The sequence below is a fragment of the Neopsephotus bourkii genome, unplaced genomic scaffold (genome assembly GCF_033783945.1).
Source record: "Neopsephotus bourkii isolate Nb327-2 ecotype Australia unplaced genomic scaffold, CSIRO-AGI_Nbou_v1 NB_1825, whole genome shotgun sequence".
Classification (NCBI taxonomy): domain Eukaryota; kingdom Metazoa; phylum Chordata; class Aves; order Psittaciformes; family Psittacidae; genus Neopsephotus; species Neopsephotus bourkii.
The window spans coordinates 12,433,975-12,455,586 of record NW_026902298.1 but is presented as its reverse complement, the minus strand read 5'-3'; the positions used below and the strand labels follow the sequence as shown (position 1 = coordinate 12,455,586).

Sequence of the window (21,612 nt, the reverse complement as noted above, 5' to 3'; positions counted from 1 at the left end):
GTCAGAAATAGTCTACTAAAGAAAGAAGCAATCTCATCAAATATAGGAGGCCTGAATTCTTCCCTGGAGTTAAACTAGTTTGATTTCTGTTTTGTTTCAATGGGCCAAGAGGCATCGTAAGTAAGAATGTGAAAGATGACATTGAAACTTATCAGACATCTACCTGTCAAAGGCAGGCTCTGATTCTGAATTTCCTTAAGCTTCCAAAAAGGCTGACAGGCAATAAGCATAATTACTAATCTATACAGATTTGAAGGTTTGTTATTTCATCATGAATCTTACAGGGCATTAGGTTTCTTTCACAGAAGGGCCTTGTGCCATAAATTCAAGGGCAGGGAGAAGAATACATGGAGAAGGTGAAGCAGGCAGAGCATCATGGAACCCACCTCCATCTCAGGCAAAAGCATACATACCAGTCTGCTCTAAGGTATAAGACGTACACCAGGCCCACCCCACCACAACAGGTAGCTCTAGATCTGACATCAAGTACATCACAGATAATCATCATGGACAGTGAGTGCAACTGGCTTCAAAGCCACCCCAAAATACAGTATAAGCTTCAGAAGGATTGCAGGGAGTTTTGGTTTGAAAGGATTCTGCCTAGATACATATCATTTAAACTACTGATATCAGAAATCCTTTTGCCCAGTGCTGAGTCTATATAACTACATGCTGTCTTCTTCAACACATGAAAGTAATTTCTTACTTGTTTACTGTTTTAAGTGTGCTGTAAAAATTATTTATGCCAAGAACACAAAAACTAAGCAAACGTACTAATAAAGGCAGGTATTCCTCCCATTCATAAAGCTGTGTCTCAAACCCACTGTTTCCAATAGCAGTCCTTTTTCTTTAATGAGATTTGGACTGAGCCCCTGCTCCACCCCCATACACATTTGTTCTCTTGCATTTAATCATAAATTGGGGCTAATCATGAGTTGAGGCTGTCCAGCCTGGAGAAGAGAAGGCTGTGTGGAGACCTTATAGCAGCCTTCCAGTATCTGAAGGGGGCCTACAGGGATGCTGGGGAAGGACTCTTCATTAGGGACTGTAGGGATAGGACAAGGGGTAATGGGTTAAAACTTAAACAGGGGAAGTTTAGATTGGATATAAGGAAGAAGTTCTTTACTGTGAAGGTGGTGAGGCACTGGAATGGGTTGCCCAGGGAGGTTGTGAATGCTCCATCCCTGGCAGTGTTCAAGGCCAGGTTGGACAGAGCCTTGGGTGACATGGTTTAGTGTGAGGTGTCCCTGTCCATGGCAGGGGGGTTGGAACTAGATGAGCTTAAGGTCCTTTCCAATCCTAACTATTCTATGATTTATGGAAGGTAGATAAACTGTGTTAAAGAGTTGCACTTGAGATGAAAGTTTATCTTTACAATGGAGGTGTGATACCAAAAGGAAAGAGGAGAGCAAACATATACCTTCGAAGGATTTTCTGATAATTTTTCATCCGAAGAACTACGAGCATGGTATCTGGAAGAAAGGTAAAAAGTTTTTCCCAGCACTACTCATCTCATGCACTCTATCCTCATTAACCACATTCCAACAGCTTAGATTTGCTCATTACCATCCCTTGAAATTAACCCTTCCTTGTGTAACGACATAAAAGCAGGATACAGTTGAGCTTCCTAAAGTAAACTCTATCTCCAGTGCCATCATCCTGAAAGCTCTGAAATTAACCCACAGTGCAGAAAGACAAACTGTTCCACTAAATGCCAAAGAGGGTAAAGTCAGCCTGTGACTGTCAGCTGCAGAAAGTACTGCTTTTTAAAATGGTTCTTTCTTAAAAAGAACTAGCAACAGGGGCTCAATAGAAATGGCACAGCAATCCCTCCCCCACCAAGAGCATCCAACCAAAACCCTCACATTTCTCACTATCCTAATATATAACAACAGCTTTTTCAGATCTCCGGAGCTTCAGGAAAAGGAAGAACAATACATATTTGAAACAATTATATTTACAAAACACGACATCTGTTTCTCACTGAAAGATCTTCACGATTTATAGTAAAGTCACTATCTAAGGTGAAGGATAAAGATAAAAAACCAGGAACGATGTGGGATGTATATATCATCACCCAATGGATTTTTCAGTGTCTAAAAACAAAAAGTCTTCAAACAGAAAGAACTGAAGATGCAACATTCCCCATCCTTTTGTTTGGTGCAGCTGAGCAACAGCCATGACCATCCTTGCATACCTCAAGTAAGCCATGTTTTTACTTTGAGCCTTATCATTATGTGATGGCAGCAACAGTAACAAGCAAGCAAAAAAAAACCCAGAACAACAACAAAAAAAAGCCAAGCTACCCAACCATGGCAGACTGTATGTACATAAGAAAATACTGTCTTTTCTGGGGCAACAGCCCCAAAGACAAAGCTTTCACTTACAGGATGCGAGATTAAGCCAATGACTGCTCCTGCCTAAAAATAGCAAGTCCACCAGCAAAATAAAGCTTGTAAAATCACATTTAAAGCAAAGATGACCCCACTCATATTCAGCTTGCAGGAAGTGGCAATTCACTCATAATAAACGTACATTACAAATACACATCCCCATAAACAAATCAATTAGAGGGGAGGGCAAAGAAAAAAAAAGGCCAAAGATACCTTGAATCTACTCTTAGTTCTGACAGCCTCATCATCACAGACACTGGGAGGCACCAGCGCTTGAGAAGGTCTGCCATAAGCCTTGCTTTACCTTACCATCACATTGAACCTGTTGCTTAATGGGTTCATTCAATGCCAGCTCACCCATCAAATACAAAACTTTAGTGCTCTCCGAGGATGCTTACTTCTGTTGGGAAGGTTGGATATAAGCAGCTGTGGCCTTCAGACGGGCAATGTTAATCTTCTCTGAAAGCTCCTCCACGGTCTCAATGTCCACCTGCTCGTCATCCTCACTGTATTCACGCGCTTCCTGGAACAGGTTTTGTTTCGTTTTTGAAAATAAGTATCTACTTAGCAATAGAGCTCAGGCCAAAACAGTTTCACTTCAGTCTCAGAAAGAGATTACATTAGAACATTAAGGAGCATTAAAAAAAGTCAACATCTCCAGCTACGCTGGCCAATAAACAGCGCCAGCAGGTGGTTATCATAACTGTCACCTCCAGGAATTCCTCCCGCTAGCAACCCTGCACAATGAACTTCGGTAAGTGCAAAACCCATCTCTCTCATTTATGCTTTTACTACGGCTTAGATAAAAAGCTTTCACAGGGCAGAGCTTTCCTGCCTCCATTTTCAAATAAGATTAAACTTCTTTGTAAAACCCCACTACTGCAGACTCTTGCTAATTCACATTCTTTTTGACATGAGTTGGGATAGTTATCACCTTGGTAATGGTCTTTCATACCTAAGATAGCAACAGTCAGACATCATACAGCCAGGTTGCTCGGGGTCATACAGTTAACTGCTTACATGCTGTATGATTTTGGCTTTTTCCAAAACACTGCCCAATCGTTATTTTAAATACTTCTGATATTCTGAAGAATACCTTTTCTCTGTGTTTGCCTGACCAAGAAAACTGGCTACCATATGTGAAGACAGAGATAGAGAATAACCGCAGTGCTGTAGCAACTACAAGAGTTAAATATCAACCTTGTGGCCATTTGTAGGTGCTCCCTCCCCTGCAACAAACCTTACTCAACCAATCTTTTGCATTACAGCTTTTAATGGCAGGAGGTTTTTCTTATTATAACCTTTGGTCTGCTTACAGAATGCAGAACTCTTTCTCCTCCTTAAGTAAGAAATGTAATTATACTTCCATTCTGTTTCACCCAGTTCCCTGAATCTTCTCCTCTTCCTATTATTCTCTTCTGTTTCACCTTCCTTCTCTTTGTCCTTCTGTTTTTTCTTTTTGAGGGGCTGAAACCTCCTCCTTCTCTGAACTGAATACTTACCTGAGATTGATGTAAACAGTAAATCAAAAAAGACACTAAGTGCAGAACAAGAAAACAAGTAACGTGCAGTACTAGATCAGTAAGTGGCCTCTAATAAATACTCTTCATGGTACTGATTATTTAAAGTTATCCACAACTTGCACCGATGTTTTAACAGACTCTGATTAGAAAGAAGAAAGTATTGCACTTACTCAACTGACCACGGATTAGGCTACATACAGCACTATAACAAAACCAAACAAGAGCAACCTAAATTGCCACACAGGTGTAACTAAGGAGCAGTTAAGGATAGACATTTCCAAACACCGGTCATAAGGTGCACACCTGTGAAGTCTGTAGCTATGTTAAAGGGACCAAACACTACATCCTAGCTGGTAATTTCCTTCTTGATAGAGAAGCAGGTTCTTTAATGTTGGAGATAGTATTTGGTGTCTCCATATTGACTAAACACAACCTTTTCTTAACCAGAAAAAAGATAAAAACACAACTCCAAACCCCACTACCTGCTGCAGGGTTATCTAAACTCTATAAAGAATACCACAAGAAATGCCACCACCTTCATTACTAACATCACAGAGTAGCCACCACTGTGAATCGTGCTGCCCCATAACATTATCAGTACATTTTAAAGCTTGTGTAGTAAATACATCATCTCCCATGGCTGTGTGATCAAGACTATGGAAAACTGAAAACAGAATCTGTGTGAAAAATAAGGCAAGTTTGCCCTCCTTTACTACAGGCTACACTGGTGATATAACCATTGTAAAATATAGCAAACGTACACTTAGTAGCAATGTAGCCTTTAGTAAAGTATATAGCGAGTGTATTGCACATCTATATATATGAAAAAGGGCATACATATAAAAGTGTGTGTATACAGTACACATATTTTAGTGTCTACATACATACACACATATGAAATACTGCCTGTACAATCTTAGTCTTTTAAGAAGAATCAAACCATGCAGCATCCTCCCCACATAAGAAGAGTGTCAAATATTCCCAAGTCTTCCATCACCTTCCATTCCTGTCATGAGGCATCCTACAATGTGTTGGTAGTATAGATTCTGTGTAGAACATGGTATAAACTGCTAAACTACTCACTTGCTGACACCTCTTTCTGTACTATGAAGTATCAAGACATTATTGCTGAAACAAAGGAAAGTGATGCTCAGGTTATCAGCTATAGCTGCTAGATCTGAACAGAAAAGCATTCTCACTTGTGCAAGTTGCTATGCACACTGTGTTACTTCTCTGCATGTAAAAAGCCATGTCTTCTGGAGAAGAAAGAAAAGAGCAAGGAGAGTGATGAGCAATTACTACACTTAGAGATCAATCTCTCTCACTTTGAAGTATCTTTCAAAGATATTTTTAACGCATGCTGACATTAAAGACACCATTCTTCCCTGCCCAGGAAAGCAGCTCTGATCTCGGTAAGTTCTGTATTTGGCAAGGAGGTACGTAAGTTATTGTACTACTACTAACTTCAGGGGTTACTTGCAGCTTTCCTTCAGAGCAGCTGTGAACCTGGGTTATGCCATGACAGTTCTTGTTATAAGGAGCAGCACAGAGGTAAACCAAATTCTCATCTGACTTTGAAAGTATGGTACTGGCACTGTTAGGAACTTAAGGGAGTACTGTTTCCTTGGGCACGAAAGCCCATAAAATCCTTATTTGTTTCATCTTGTAAGTATGCTCTCACAAAGACTCATTAACACTAGGACCAGGTAGAGCACAGAGAACATGAACTATCTTTACCAAGGAAGCAGTGCATCACTTTGAACTTGATACACTGATCAGGAGCTCCCCAAAAGAACAGGAGAATGAAAGTCAGGGGACACCATGCCCCTGGGACTGTGGTGAGGTCCAACCACATACTGCTTGCAGCCTAGACTCAGACCACATACGCACAAGGGCTACTGAGATTCTGAGTTAAGACTACATTGCATTTCGGCATAGGTATCATCATATAACTGCTATCAAACACTGCCTGTAAACAGTATGCAGCTTTTTCATGGCTGTCAAGTGGCTCTATACACTCACAGAAACTTAAGAAATCCAAGTTCTATTTGGATGTAAAATCTCACTCTAAGAATATCTCCTGTGCAAACAGACAGCAATTTTTCAACAACTCTTCACATTTGCATTACTTGCTAGAGACTTTGTCAAGATCCAGTTTTAATGAACAGGAACAACTTTTTGGATGCCTTTTTTTTTGTTTGTTTTAAGGAGTCATTTTGTTCTTAAGACAACAGATGCATCCAAGTTGTCTTTAAGTCAATTCTGCAGCTTCCCCATTGAAAAGCAGAGACTTGACCCATTTGCACAAAGTCACAGAAAGGCAGGAAATTCAAACACACAACCGGAGATTCCCAAGTCTTTTTCAGAAGTCTTTTTTAGATACTTTTTTGGGAGTCTTTAAGTGCTATGCCAGGGATCACAGAACAAAGTAGAGGATGTACCAGAAGACCCAGAGTGCTAAAATTCCAAGGAGTCCTCAGCTGAGAAGAACATAATCTTCAATGTGAAATTAAAGTCTACTGACTGGTAAGAGTGGAGGGAGGGCAAAGCAAAAGAGAAGTTGGAAGATATCAAAACTGCCCCATCTGCCCAGACACAGCCCTTCTGCTGAACTACAACAGGTGATGTCAGAAGGAAAAGCATCATAAAGCCAGAGGGGGAAAAAGAACTGGCTGAAAACAAACTAACATTCAAAGATACTATTTAAGTTACAGACCTACCAAATAGATACATGCCATTACATTGAAAATATTATGTGTGCAAGAGGTACAGGGTTAATGTAATTTTACCAGGACACATTTTTATTACAACATGGCTGTATTTCATTATACACAAAGCACTTTGTGTCTGCTCCCCTGGGTCATCCATAAATCCTCCTTGATTCTGGAAGCCTCCTGATAGTTTCTCTACCTTTTCCATTTTATACAGTATCATTGCCGTGTTCTAAATGCAGGAGATGCATACTGCTTTTCTTCAGTGGGCATGACTGCTGTCTAAACTACATTTAGACACCATCACACTGCAGGGAAGGAGGATGTGCGGGGTAGCTCAAAAGATGCTACAATCCAAAGAGTGAGGGGAAAAAAAACCTCAAGAAATGTGCCTGCCGTATAAACACTATCATGGTAAAGCTTCCGAGTGCTGCCAAGTTACACTGTGCTAATCAAAGGGTTGATAGTAATTATCCAGCTAGAGCTGCTCTCAAGGTGGAACTTTCTGCATGTTCTCATGTCAGATAAACGGTATTCAGAACCTGAGATGTGGCAGCTTTTTCATGAAACACATGGCAGAAATAGAAAATGGGGAAAAGGAAAAAAGACAGTGAAAAACCCCTCTCCACTGCCCATTAGGAACTTCACATCTTGAACTTCACAAATCCTGAATGTGAACATATGGAAAACAAAACACCTAACTTCTGTCATTCTTACATCTAACAACAAAGGGGAAAATCCTTCAGGATGGTCTCCTTCCTGAGTTCCTAACAACAGGGAAAACATCACAATTGTGAAAACCATCAGAAGTGAAGTTCTGCCACAAGAACAGCTATTCCTACACGTTCTGACAACCTGCCATAGACTGAACTCTATTTATAGTCTGAACCCTATTCACAGCCCAGTATGACTCCTTGTCAAGGTGCAAAGCTTCTAAGATGCCTGTGGACAGAAGTCCTACTTTTCCAGCATCTGTCTCTCCGCAGGTCCTGTAGTTATAAAGCTTCTAAATGCCTCTGAGCTTCCGAGAGTAAAAATTACCTTGAGGAATGGAGACACAAGAGGAGCAATCCCACACTACAACAGAAGCTCCCAGGCTGCTACAGAAAGGTCAGCACTTTTCCCTCTCTGTATTTCAACACCTCTTTTTCTAAGCACTCTCCTCTCACTTTCATCTGTCTGTTCCTGGCAGCCTACACCCTTATTGCTAGTTCCTAAAGAGCAAACTGCCTAGTGGCGGAGGGTCCCCGGCGACAGGGAGTAATAGGTGACAAAGGATGCTGTTAAGACATTCCCAAAGCAAATGCCTCATTTCTGGATCTGCCTTCTATGCTACAGTGTCTGCAGATTTCACATATGGCCAGTCAGTTCCTAAAGTTCAAAACATGCAAAAGATTGTTAGAACTTCAACTGTCCACAAAATGTTACTTGCAGTTTTTATTCAACTTACAATGTTATAATAATTCATGATAGTTCCTTATCATTTTCATGCCCAGCTCAAAAAAAGAATGATCGAAAACCACATTTTAATAACATTTAAAATAATTTGCCAGACACAGAAGCTATGTTTAGATTAGTAACTTAAATGGGACCACAAGACTCTACCTGCACCATTAAAATACGAGAATACCCACCCCCTGGCATGGTTTTGGCTTAAGCCAAAAAGAATTCATGAGAACAATTCACAGACACAGTGTGTGACTTAGCCCAGGCCAAGCAGTCATTCTCAACAGGAATTCTGTGTGCAACCACCATGCTTTGGAGATCAAGAGTTTAACATCACATCCCAGACCATCACACATGGATTTGTTCAGACAAGTCTTGATATTGATTAGTTTGTTTAACAAGGTATCTTGGAAGGTTTTATTTGTAGCACCAAACCCACAACAACCAATCTTCCTAAGCTTCTCTTGATGCACTTCAGGGGAGGAAATACAAAAGAACAGGAGAACATCTAAGGAAGCTTCTCTCTTTTCATTGAGTAGAGGTGTCTACAGGAGTCTCATAAGTCAAGCACAGAGTCAGCACAAGGTAAGAAGGTAATCTGAAGAGCATTGATATGCAAAATTAAGAACAGTAAAGTCATTACTGCAATGAGAACCAATGTGGGCAAATGTATTAAAACCCAAACACAAATAGGTTCTACAGGTAGGCAGAAAGTGACTCTCACTGGAGTATTCAATGGGTATTCCCTGAGCAACTAAACCCAGCCCATATTCCAAACTAGTACTGAAAAGAGCTGTCATTAGTACTGCCACTAAACAGAAGTATTCTTGGACATACGTATACACTTTGCTCTATGTTTTCACTATCTTAATGAAACAGATAAACATCCTCTGGTAGTCTGTTCATCTGATCGACTTCACCCAGTCTGACAAATAATACCAGTGCAGCCTGATTATAAGCACTATACTGATAAAAGAGTACATCCCAGTGAAAAAATAACAGACTTCCATACTTAGATTTAAAACTGAATTCTCCCTAGGCACTGACATGCTAACTTTACGTGCAGACAGCACAGACTAACAAACTAAGAACTCACCCAAGCTCCAGACACATTTTTACAGTACCCTGAAATCTCATTCCTCAGCTTTATTGTTCTAGAACCAAGGCTGGCTTACTCATGTCTGTGTGAGCTTATGGCAAACACGTACCCTTACATGGCTTACCAAACTGTATTAGTCAACACCTGCACAGGGAGTTTCTTCCAAAACAAACACTTCTTGTAATCTCTAGTTATTTTTTCACTTCATCATCCTTTTGCTGCACAAAAGAAAACAACAACACTGATGACAGGCTACTCTGTGACCTAGACATTATTGTTGGCTTGCCAACAGATAAGACTACCTTGTACGGAAAGCTTATCTAGCATCAGGCACAAATTAACCATGGTTCTCAAAACTTGATAACCCTGCTGAAGATATTGAAGGATACAGGAGTTACCAAACTGTCACTGTCTGACTAAGGACAAGACAGCAACAGCTCAGTTTTCAGCCTGAAAGAACTTTAAAGTTACATCTGCTTTCAGTTTCCTCACCTTCATGCAGCTGAGATGCTATCATCTTGCCTCAGAATAGCAAGCTTCAGTATCAACTGATTAGTCAGTTTTTCTGGAAATTAAATAGGTTCTCTAAGAGCCCAAGTTACTGACTTAACTGAGTTAATCTGGATAGGGTTAGAAGAAAAAGAAGTCTAATTTGGTTTTTGGTGAGAGGACTACATTAAGACAAGAGAGCTACAAGAACTGTATACTTTCCAAGCCCTGAAGACACTAACATAACCTCTTCTATCTTTCTTTGTACTTCAGTTCTTCTCCAGTTTAATCTCTTCCCACTTTTATCTCACTCCAAGAAAGGGCTATGTTATTTCTTACATCCACTTGACTCACAGAACCACAACCTCATAAATTTTAAGTAACAATGCACTTTTTTTTGATGTATCACATACAGATATCTCAAAAGCACATCAAGGAGTTACACGTGGGATTCCCTTTCAGTTTCTAGGTGGAATCTGATGGACATTCTATGAGCATCAAAGTCAAAACATACTTTAACTATACTTAAACACAATGTTTTACTCTCATTTTGTGACTTCCAAAGCAATTTGCTTTCTATCACATATGGAATGACAGCTTTCAAGCACTACTTGAATGTATTTCTAAATTTCAAGAGAAATTTAAGGAAAGATTAAAACATTCCTTCGCGAATTTTAACTAAAGACTATAAAGATGAAGTAGAAGGAAACAGCTTAAACTAACAGAAACACTACATGGGCTATGCTACATTTTAGGATTGTAAGTCATGTTACAAGGAACCAAGCTGCTTTAGTAAATAAACATGCAATGGGTGTGTTACAGCTTGCTCGATAGAACTCCTTTTATCTGAAAACCAGATAATTTCTACAAGGCCACTACAATGCTACCTGTAATAAAAGCATACAACTAAGAAGAAATGGAAGACATTTTCACATGGAACCCTGATCCAGACTTTCTAAAGAAACTTAAGTCCAGAACAAAAAGATCACACTGTGTCTTCCAAATCCATGGCTTGTGACATGTTAGTTGGTCAATTAAAATAATTAAATGACCTTCAGAAATAGTGAAATGCTTACCACTTTCTCAACATCTATTTCCTCTTCACTTGGGAAGTCAGAAGCACCATCCAGCATCTCATCAGCAGAATCGTCTGTTTTTTCATCCTCTTCATCATCATCTTCTTCTTCCTCTTCCATACCATCAGCAGTAATACCAAGAGTAGGCATTTTGGGATGCCGAAGTTCTTGTGTCTTCTCTTCTGGTATCAGGAAGTCAGCAATATCAGCTTTGTTATCCACCTCACTTTTATTTTCTAAAGGTGGTACAATGCTGGATATTTTGCTCCAAGAACTGTTGACATGTGTTACAATATCATGACCCGTTTTCAGTTCTTCCTGAGAATCAAAAAGGGCTTGTTCTTTGTTGTTGCTGCTGCCTCCCTGCCCAGCAATATTTGCTTTGCCTTCCTTGGTACCGGCTGTATGCTCTTCTCCTGAAGCATCACCCTGCTCTTTTGCAGAGCTGGTATCACATTTCATCCCCAATTTCTCCTCTGTGCTTTCTGCTTCTGCAAAGCCCCTGTTGTCCTTCCTTTCCGTATCTAGCTGCACAGCATCACCGTGGCATTCTTTGCCCTGAAACGGTTCAGTCTCATTCAGTCCCATGTTCTCCAGCTGTGTACCTTGCTCTTGTTGACTCTGTGACTGCTCAGAACTTGCCTTGTCCTCTTTCATCTGTGTGTGTTCATCTCCTTCCTCCTCTTTTACTGGTTTCTCTTCCTGTTCAACACATGTTTGTTCATTCATGTGGTTCTTCAACTGAACACTCTCCTGATCCTCAAGACTCTGTTGATGTGCATTACCCAGAGGAGCAGCTAGAGACTGATCTGATGACCCACAAACAGCTTCAGAATTAGTTGAAAAAGCCTTCACTACAGTTTCAGAAGTAAGAGAGTCCTCTTTTTCCTCCTCATCATTTGGCTTCTCACTGATGTACGAGTGGTCAGATGATATGACATCTGTGGAAACATCATGCTGAGAAGAAGTGCTATCATCACAAGAACTCTCTAGCACCTTTGAGTCCTTCTCCACCATCTCTAATGCAGTGGAATTACTATCAGGTGCAACTGTGCCAGATGCTGACTCTTCAACATTATTTGACTGATTAATTGACAACTCATTTTCTTTTTGTTTCCTATCAGACACCGTGAACTCAGACTCCACAGCATCATCTGGGCGTGAAGCCTTCTCATTCTCCTGCTGAGCAACATCTGGCTCCTCTTTCTTGCATATTTTCCTGTAATTCTTCTTCAACTGAAGAGATGCAAAATGGTTCAGAATGGAGTTTGGCACAGTCTTCTGTCCTGGGAGCTGAAGTAAAGCAAAACTACCGGACTGTAAAGCTATGAGATTAGCAGTGGTAGCTGGCAGACCACCTGAGCTGCAGGTTATTTTAGATTCAGAGGCTGTCTGATTTGTCACACTGCCAGCAGTAGGAGCGATCCTCAGAGTCAGGGTGCCTGCCTGTGACACAAAACTTGGTACTGAAGGAAGAGGAGAAGATGCTTGCGTGGCTACGTTAGACGTAGGGGATAACTTGGGTACTGCAGTTTGTGCAGCTGAGTTTGTGGCAGGAGAAGTGGAAGACACAGAGGAAGGGGGAGACGCAGGTGACTCAGGAGGCTTAGAAGGTGTAGGCAACCGGATTCCTACAACAGAGCCTGCGAGGAAAACAAAACATCAACTAGTATTTCCTCAAAGCGTTTTTTATTTCCTTTTAGTTTTAGTATTGATGCTGTATTAGAATTAGCCAGCATTCTCAGGGATGAAAGAGCTGGTACTGCACAGACATATAAACAGCTTCATTTTTATATGGAACATCCCAATAAAATACATGAGGTGGCTACTCTAAAACGAAGAGATTTAATGGTATGCTGCAGCATTAAGTTTTCTAATCAAAAAAGGCATTACGTTTAGCTAGTTCGAAAAAAATCCACAAACACCACAGCTCTACCTCCCCTCCCTGCAAATACTTCCACAGAGAAAAACCTTGACAAGATGACACAATTATACCACAACCTTTTTCCTTACTGAATTCTTCTGTGGAACTTCAGAGCTCCATAAAACACAAATAAAAATACCACCGCTGGCAATTAGTTTCTCATGTACAGCAAAAGCCCCAAACCAGAAAGGAAGTCAATGAACCTTTGTTTTGACCAATTCTTTAGCATACTCCATGTTCAAACCTCAGCTAAGGCACAGGAGTACTCCCAGCCCCATTTTGTCATGCACTATGCTTGCTCTCACCTCTGTTTTCAGCACCACTTGGCCTCCCTCTCCTCAAGATGCTTCTTTATAAACTATGCACTACAATCAGCTGAAAATCAAACTTAAGTTTCTTCTCACACTCTAAAGAGGCAAAACCCCAAGAATTTTGTACTGTACTGTAACAGCTGATCTGAACATCTGCTGTAAAAGCACTAACAGATATGCAAACCAAACTAAAATAGAGGAGCAGATCTATGATTCTATGAACAAGACATAGGTAACAGCAGCTCATTCTTTTAAAGAGAATCTTCAACAAGAATTAGTTTTGAATCACTAGATCAACAGAACTTAAGTTACAACAGTACAAAGGACATGGCTTCATTGACACACACACACAACACAGAGACTTTCACTTGCTGCACAGAACTCCCAAATTCTGGTGACTTAGCTATTAACTGCACTTTCTGTATTTTAGACACATGGTGTTTAAGCTGCAACAAGCAGCATCATGGATGGAGCATTTACTACATGGTTAGTTTCTAGGTAATGCATTTGTCAGTCAAGAAACACTGGACTTTGTACCTGGATTGCGGAACATCACTGGCTGCACATTGGTTTGGGCACCTGTAGCTCGAAACTGTTGCAGGGGGACAAGCTGAATTATCTGCCCGTTAGGATGTCTGAACAGGTTCATACCACCAGGGTTCCTGAGAGGCTGAAGGACCATCCTCTGTCTCTGAGCAAGCTGCATGCTGTTTAGTGGTCGCAAAGCAGGAGATGTCTGATGCACCGGAATCAGCAGCAATCGAGGTCCTACACGCTTCTCTGTTCCAGGAGACATCTGGGAAGTCTTGTTTATACCTTGTGCAGTAGCATCTTCTGGAACATTTAAAGTTATATAAAAAAGTCAGAAAACAGCCTATAAATCAGGCATTATCCTTAGTGAAAACAAGCACAAGTGTTTCAGAAACAACGGTATCTCTAAATTTGCTTGAATTCGTTTTTTTTCCTATTTCACTCACAGAACACACATAGAACCAACAAGGCCAGAAGAGTCTTTTCGTGCAGTTCCACTGCCATTTCTCAACTATGACTCAGAAGACTTCCATGTTAACAAGAGCAATTCCATACCTGCTTCTTGGACTGCCAGCCATGAAATACTAGCAGTCATAATTGTGTTATACTTTTCTATGGGTTAACATATGATGTGAAACTTCCAGCTCATTTTAAAGCAGTCACTGACCAGATACCTGCATTTTTTTCCCTCCTCTACTGGCTCCGGAATAACACAAGCAACTTAAAGAGAATACATTTCTTACCCTAGTTTGGAAAGAAGGGTGAGGCAAGTGAATCTATAATTGAACTGGGCTCTACAGTTGCAGACTGTATTGCAGATACGAAGGAGGCGGAATAAAAACCTGAAGTGTTTGCAGTAATAGCCCAAAGCACCTAAGTCTTACCTTTTTTTGGAGTCAGTGAAGGACTCGAACTAACTCCTGACAGTATAATCGGAACAGAGCCAGAAGAGCAAGTCGGTGTGGTCACCACAGATGCAGCTGTCACAGCTGTTGTTAGTACAACTGTAGCAGTGGACGTTGTGACAACAGGACAAGTAACAGTTGGTGTTGTTACTACAGTTTTAGGGAGTGATTCGGTTGCTGCTGGTACAACAGACCCCGTTGCTTTTCCTGTGTTCACAGTGGCAGTTGGTGTGGTGGATGAGGGAGTAGTAAAGACGTCCACTCCAGATGTTGCAGGAACAGCTGTGACCGTAATTGCAGGAGAGCAGACAGGTTCATTAGCTCTTGTTTGGCCAGGAGTGGTCACAGAAGATGCTGCCGCACTGATACTTTCCACAATAACTGGAGAAGTGGTGGTGACCGTAGTGACCCCAGGAGAGACTGTGCTTTGAGCTGCAGATAGCTTTGCGGGAACCACAGGAGTGACAACCATTATTGGTGTAGGCTTGATACTGAACTTCTGTGCCCCTGAGACAGGCTGGCGTGTGCTCGCTCCAGGAACCTTCTGCTGCAGAGCTCCAGCTTTGCTCATCACAAACTGTGCGAACACACCACCGGGTGAGGGTCGGACAGCTGCAAATAAAAACTTGCAGGTCAAAATTGTGATAGATTTCCTCTTTGCCTTTCATGAGGTGCTACAACTGTAACTTCAGCATGCAAGTGAGCCTCCGCTTCCTTTGTACTTTGTAATTAAATTGAAACCTTTATGGCAGTCCTGAACATGCCTCACATATTAGAATTTAATCTGCTTTATTCCACACTTCTATAGCTTTTTGTTGTATTCTTCCTGGCCACACAAAGAATTGGGTCTTGAGGGGTTGCTCTTTATCATGAAACGGACAATCCTACTTACAGCACAGGAAAACAAACACCTAAACAGCACAAAATAATGGGCCCAAAGCTATTTTCTAAGCCTCAAATTCTTCCTCTAACGGCTTGTGTGATCTTCCTCTTTTCACTGCTTCTCGGTTTTCATTCCCCTTCTACTATATCCACATCTTACACAGCCATGGCGTAAAGGGTGAAAGAGAGAGAGTTTGCCATTGTCCCCTTCTCACTGCAGCAACATTCTTGCAACTGAGACTGGATGGGACTAATTTGATCAATGGGAGCAATGACCATTGGGAAGATCCTTCCCCTAATCCCTTGCTCTCCAAGAGATTAGAATACTGTAACTACACAACTCCAGATGCCTATAGGTGAGTACAACAGCAGAGATTACAGAACAAGCCCAACTTAAATACCATAGTTATTGATGCATATAGCATTTTTAACCAAGAATATGCCAGAACATTTAAATCACAGATGCAACAGTCACTTCACCCATCAATGAAACGTAGCCAGCTCTTCAACAGTATGGCATAAACACACAGAACAAGTTTTATTACAGGACAAGAGAAACATCACACCCATTTACATGGCAATGAAAATTTAGGCAGGAAGAAACAAAACATCAGAAACTAGAGTTTTGCCAGGACACAGGTAACATCCTCTTCTCTTGCAAAGCTTCTTCAATCCTTAAATAACTTTGGGAATATGTGGATGGGCACTAGATATTTTAATACATGTTTTCTGAAACTCATGCAAAATATAACAGTTAAAGGCAACTTCCTCTCTTGCCAATACTGGGGTAATCATTTCAGTACCAATTCACATTCAAGTACCATATGCTTTTTCTGATACTCAAAGTGCTGCTTAAAGCCAACCCTGTTTAGCTTGTGAAATCCAAGGAGATTACAGGCTGGTGTGGTTATTGGCTGCACACCTGTTGCTTCACTAATCCAGATTTGGACCATCCTGTCTTTCACTGCTGCTTCACACACCTTGTGGTCGTAAGAATCCCAATTATTATAAATTCAACACCATCAGAAAAACTAACAGCGAAGAACCAGAGTATGAGAGTAATCCTTTAAACTGATGTTTGATGAAAAACAAAAATCATAGTAAGGAAACTCAGACCAAAAGTCCACGCTTAACATTCAGTGTGTCTCCATCCACTCCTTGTCTCTTGAAAAATGCTCTAGAAGCATTAATAAAATAACTAATAGTCAACATCTGTAATCTTATTATGAAGCCAAAATAAAACTTTCTGCTTTAAAGAGGTTATTTATTGCAGAGGCAGTTTAGGTAGGCAATGCAGCCAAAGGCAGCACGCACTGATGCACAGAAATCAACAGCAATGCTGGATACACTCACTTTTTACTACAGCTTCACGCAATTTAAAACACAGTAAGAAGTTCCAACCTACCTATCTGTCTCTGTGCTGGGACATGGGTTTTCAGAGTCGTCACAGTGGGGGTTGAAGTAGTGCTGGTGGAAGATGTAGTTTTGGGAGTTGATGTTGTGGGCACCTGGACTGATGGTGTCCCAGAAGCAGCTGCTTTAGCAGTGGAATCTACCTTGGAGATCACAGCACTGAGGGCTGAGATATCAAGCACTGTGTGTCGCAGCCTGCCTGTGATACAAGCTGCTAGCCGACTGGCAGGATGTAATGCCCCCATCTGTCCCAAAAGCAGTTTGGCCTGAGGAAACCTTTTATCATTAACCTGAAAAAAGTGGAAAAGGGAAATTTTGTGAAAAGAATGCTAATTCACCACCTCTGGAGAGGTGTTTCATTCCATGGGACTTGTAAGTGTCTTTAAAAAAGCACTGCAGTTCAGAATGGGAATTCCTAATCTCCTTATTGCTGGGGAGAACTTCAAACAACTCTGTCGTATCTTTATAACACTATTTTTTAGATGCTACTCAGACTCCCACACAGAACCAGACTCCAAAGAAGGATGTGAAATCACTGAAATTAGATGGAATGAAGCTAGCACTTAAGATTTCCTGTCTCTTACTTACACTATGGTCCTGAATAAATATGAGTTGCCAAATTCAAGGACAGTATCAGATAAATTTTTTCATTACACAAGAAAGAATACTTATGTCAGATACATTGGGACAAAACTCTAAAAGAGCTTGTAAAAGCTTTACCAGCTTTCTTCTTATCTGTACTGTCATTTGATACTGTAATTAAGGTGTGGTGAGTTGACAAACTTCACACTCAAAGTTGCAGTGGTAACTGATTGCATGGGAGAGCAGAAAACAGCACCTTTCTAAACATAGGTTTTATGCCTAGTGGTCAATGGGATGCTTTGGTAGTGTTGCACTTTACTTTCAGATTGTTTGATAATACCTTCTAGAAGCCAAATATATTTAAACACAGGACTAAACAAGGTCTTGACTCTTTTTAGTGATCGACTTTTAATAAATCTCCCCTACATTTTTCCCTCTCCATTAGCTTCTCTAAGGGTGCCGTATCTGCAAAGTGCCATGAAAATAAACATTCTTATTTCCTTATGTGCCTTTCCTGAAAGTGGTATTACTGTAACCACAAATACCTCTGACTGAAAAAGATCTTCATCTTAGGCTTATAGTTCCTACCACCGATTCATAATACCAAGCTGGCAGCATGAAACTGCAGGGGAAGGACTCGCTGAACTTAGAACTATGAATTCTCTTGATGAACAACATCTATTCTGCAAACACAAGGCAGACTATTAGTGAATGCTAACAGTAAGCTGCAGCAAAATGGAGTTTTATGCTTATAGTTTCATTTTACAGTTTTGTCCCAGTGTACGCTTCCTCAGAAAAGATGCTTTCTGTGCTCCCTACTGGCCATTCATTTAGGTTATCATCTGTCAAATGCATCTGCAGGGAGTTTCCCCAAAACACCAAAAAGATCCTGAGAGAGACCCTGTAACTGGGCCACCAAGACCCAAGTGGCCGAAAGGACAAGTTAAACCATCAGATTTCAGACTTTCAATCAGATTTCCTGTTATTGAGTCAATCCTGAAAGGGACAAGTTTATGGAGAGGCAGGAATACCGTCAATACTAAGAATCCTTGTCTGGACAGTCAAGACTAGGTAGACAAATCAAAGAGTGTTCTCCCCTTCAAGAAGTTGTGGGATACTGGATGAAACTGAATCTAATCTCCACAGTAAAGGCAGAGGGACCCACCTGAATGAAGCCCAAGGGGCTCATATTAGCTTTGCAACTGTGGACGATCATCTTTCCCGCAGGAGAAAGCCCTGCATAAAAAGGCAAGCCTTTTCCCCCATGCAAGTTCTCCAGTCTGTTCAGTGGGTTTCCCTTAAAGACCTGTAAGTTTTCTGGGCTTTTGCATGGCGGCTCTCCACTATCAGGAGTCTCCAAGACAGGTATCTCAGGTGTCTCATCCTTCTCCTGGTAGGATGGCACTGAAATCTTCATTCTGGAGTAGGCAGGACGGTGGTTCTCATCCTTGGCCTTGATTTCCGAAGCCAATTCAATAGTGAAGCTACCCACTTTGAGGCACTGTGGCGCCTTATTGTTGGTTTGCTGTGATAAGATGGTCAAGATCTTATTGTTATCTTCCTCCAAACTGCAGTCAGAGATAATCTCGATAAGTTTGGCTGGTCCACCTGGAGTGGTGTGATGAACATAGGAGGTGGAGGAAGAGTACCCCTCGCTACGGGAAGAACACCAGCTTTTCTCTGAGGAAGAATTGAAATAGGTTTCTGCAATACTGTGGCATTTTAATCACCTGGATATTCAAACAGTTTTATTCTGCCCACACCTCCACCCTTGACTCAGCTGCAGGGCAACAAGTAAAAGACCTGTTCAAAACATCACTTCCCCCTGCAGAGCTTCACAAGCAATCAAAAACTCACTTCAAAAGTAATGTAACTATTTCCCAGTTCATTCCCTGCAGCCATTTCATCACAAGCTAAACAAAGCTGGGTTGTTTCAGTACACGGATGAAAGACCTCCAAGCAACACCAACCATGCAGTAGAAAGCATCGCTGGTTACTTGAGATGGCACTTTGGAGTCAGAAAAGGACCAGTGTCTTAGAACGGCATGAGGGGCAAACATGCTGCTAGCAGAAGTGGCTTTTTCAGAAGATGTATAAAGAGAAGCATGACCTTTTGTTGTCAGAGTTCCAACGTCACTTTTTGCAAAACTGCAAGGATGTTGAGCCCTGTGTCCTGGCCATTTTAATTTCACCTACCAATTCACGAGCATTTTCAGCTAGTTGTCTTATTTTTCCATTCCCATCCTTAAATGTAGAGTGTGCTGTTGTACACATTAAGCAAGGATAAAATTCAGCTCCAAAAGGCACCTATATTTCATTAATGGGTGACACAATGCCTCTAGTGTATCTCATTTTAAATTTCGTAACATGATTTGGGATGCTTCAGGAGAACACAGATGTCTAGTCTACTTCTTTATGAACTAAAACCTCAAACTTGGTATACATAATGTAACAAAACTTCAACCTTTCAACTCGAACTAGAATTCAACAGCAAACAACTGCAAACAAAGTACGAGTGCTTCCTTGTCCCATATGGTTCTAAGGATCCCGTCCTCACAGCACCACTTGCACATTTATTATTCAGTAATAACAAAGTAATAGTAAGGAGGGGAAAAAAAAGAAACCAAGACAAACCAAAGTCAGTGACCTCCACTCCTTCCCGAATATCTAATTATCACTCATGAAAACAAGTCTGCTGTGCAATATTGGTTTTTATTGCTAAAGAAGCTACTGTAATACTGGTCATTTTAACCTTCGAGTAACAGTGAGAACTGGATATTCAAACTGCTGTATCTCCCACATCACACACACAACTGCTTAAGAAAACAGGAAACTGCAATCACATCATGAGGTTTTTATTGACAACCATAACAACTCCCCCAGAAAACGGATTTTTTTATCAATAGCTGAAACTTCCTTAAAAAAGTAAAGCCATTACCAAAATCCCACAAAATTGTGGAACTACCAAAAGGCTGAATTATACCCTAGATTCAGCTCTTACCTCCTGATTTATCAGTGTCTTTGTCTGCCTCACAGGTTGCTTTCTCAGGAGGCTGAGGGTCTGGTTCAGGCTCTTCCTAGAGGAAAGAAATGCAAGGAAACGAGTAAATCATCCTCTGGATCTCTCTTCCACATCACAAAATAAACCATCATACTGCCACCCTGAATCAGAAAACATGCCAATGCTGACAATACTAGAAGTTTCATCTTAAGCCAGCTCTTTTCTCAATCAACATTTAACTCCTACGTGATAATGCACTTGGCAACCAGGAATTTCCACAGACAAGACAATTTCTATCACAGTAACAGCATAAAAGTTTACCAGCACTGCTAGGATAGGCTCCACAGCCCTATCACCATCAAATGTATCACATAGGAATTTCTGGGATAAATATTACTTCAACATTTTCAATATTTCTTGCCTGTTCTACGACACATGCTACTTACAGTGTGACTTCTTACCTTCACTTTAGGACTCTGGGAATTACTTTTGTCTTTTTGTTGCTTTTTCTCCTCTCTCTTGCGTTCATACACTCGGACCCTTGCACAGGTCATCATACTTTCAAAGTATAAGTAGACCGGATCCTTGTCCTCCTCTCGAATCTACCACGAAATAAAAGAAATTAAAAAAGAGAGAAAGAAACCTCTCTGTTCTAGATGTACATTAGATTCATGAAACAGTTCTGCTTCCTAGCAACACTTCAGCATTAATGCTTTAATAGTAACTGTCAAAACAGAAGACTGGCATTTAAAGCTGAATCTGCCCTCTTAGTATCACATAGCCTAGTATGTATCTTGCTTCTAAATTACATTCTGGGGATGAGAGGAATGGAACAGAGCACCACTCCCAAAACCCAAACCTGTTCAGATATTATTTTAAGTGGGGAAACAAGTCCCAGCTGTCATGCATTGTTTGACTTTATCTGCTATATGTTAAATAGCAACTCTGGCTAGTTCAGACTTAACTCTATTGCTGTTGCTTTTGTTATATACTAAGGTGAGGGAAGAGGCAAAGGCATATTCTTCCAACACTGGCTGTGAAACCTCAAAAAATGACAAAAGAGGCTCCAAAGCTATACTGATCACTGTGTCTGTATCCCCTCCCCTGCCAAATAATTCATTACTTGGCTGCATAATGTAGCCTAATAACTTACACAAACATTACAGGAACAGCAATCATTTTGCCACCAATAGCATATATTATAGCATTTTTTAAATGAGGCCATTAGTGAATCATGAGCACCTTTCACCATCTGCGTATTGCTAGAGTAATTCTCATCAGATGACAGACACAGCTAAAGATTTATATACAGTCAATTCATCAACA

The 21,612-nt window shown here is 40.8% G+C and overlaps 1 protein-coding gene across 6 annotated transcripts in view; it reads right to left on the bottom strand.

Moving 5' to 3' along the window:
- The window catches only part of MGA (MAX dimerization protein MGA), a 48,319-nt gene that overhangs the window by 7,579 nt on the left and 19,128 nt on the right, over positions 1 to 21,612 (bottom strand). For 3 of the 6 annotated variants that reach the window (XM_061343543.1, XM_061343541.1, XM_061343544.1), the window contains exons 11-19: positions 20,748 to 20,888; positions 20,287 to 20,362; positions 18,451 to 18,965; positions 16,696 to 16,993; positions 14,388 to 15,020; positions 13,510 to 13,806; positions 10,738 to 12,380; positions 2,792 to 2,916; positions 1,421 to 1,472 (exon numbers count right to left, since the gene is read on the bottom strand). In XM_061343543.1, the coding sequence (XP_061199527.1) occupies positions 1,421 to 1,472; positions 2,792 to 2,916; positions 10,738 to 12,380; positions 13,510 to 13,806; positions 14,388 to 15,020; positions 16,696 to 16,993; positions 18,451 to 18,965; positions 20,287 to 20,362; positions 20,748 to 20,888 (3,780 nt within the window). The remainder of the gene's footprint in view (positions 1 to 1,420; positions 1,473 to 2,791; positions 2,917 to 10,737; positions 12,381 to 13,509; positions 13,807 to 14,387; positions 15,021 to 16,695; positions 16,994 to 18,450; positions 18,966 to 20,286; positions 20,363 to 20,747; positions 20,889 to 21,612) is intronic. The other 3 variants (XM_061343545.1, XM_061343546.1, XM_061343542.1) reach the window with 3 other exon arrangements.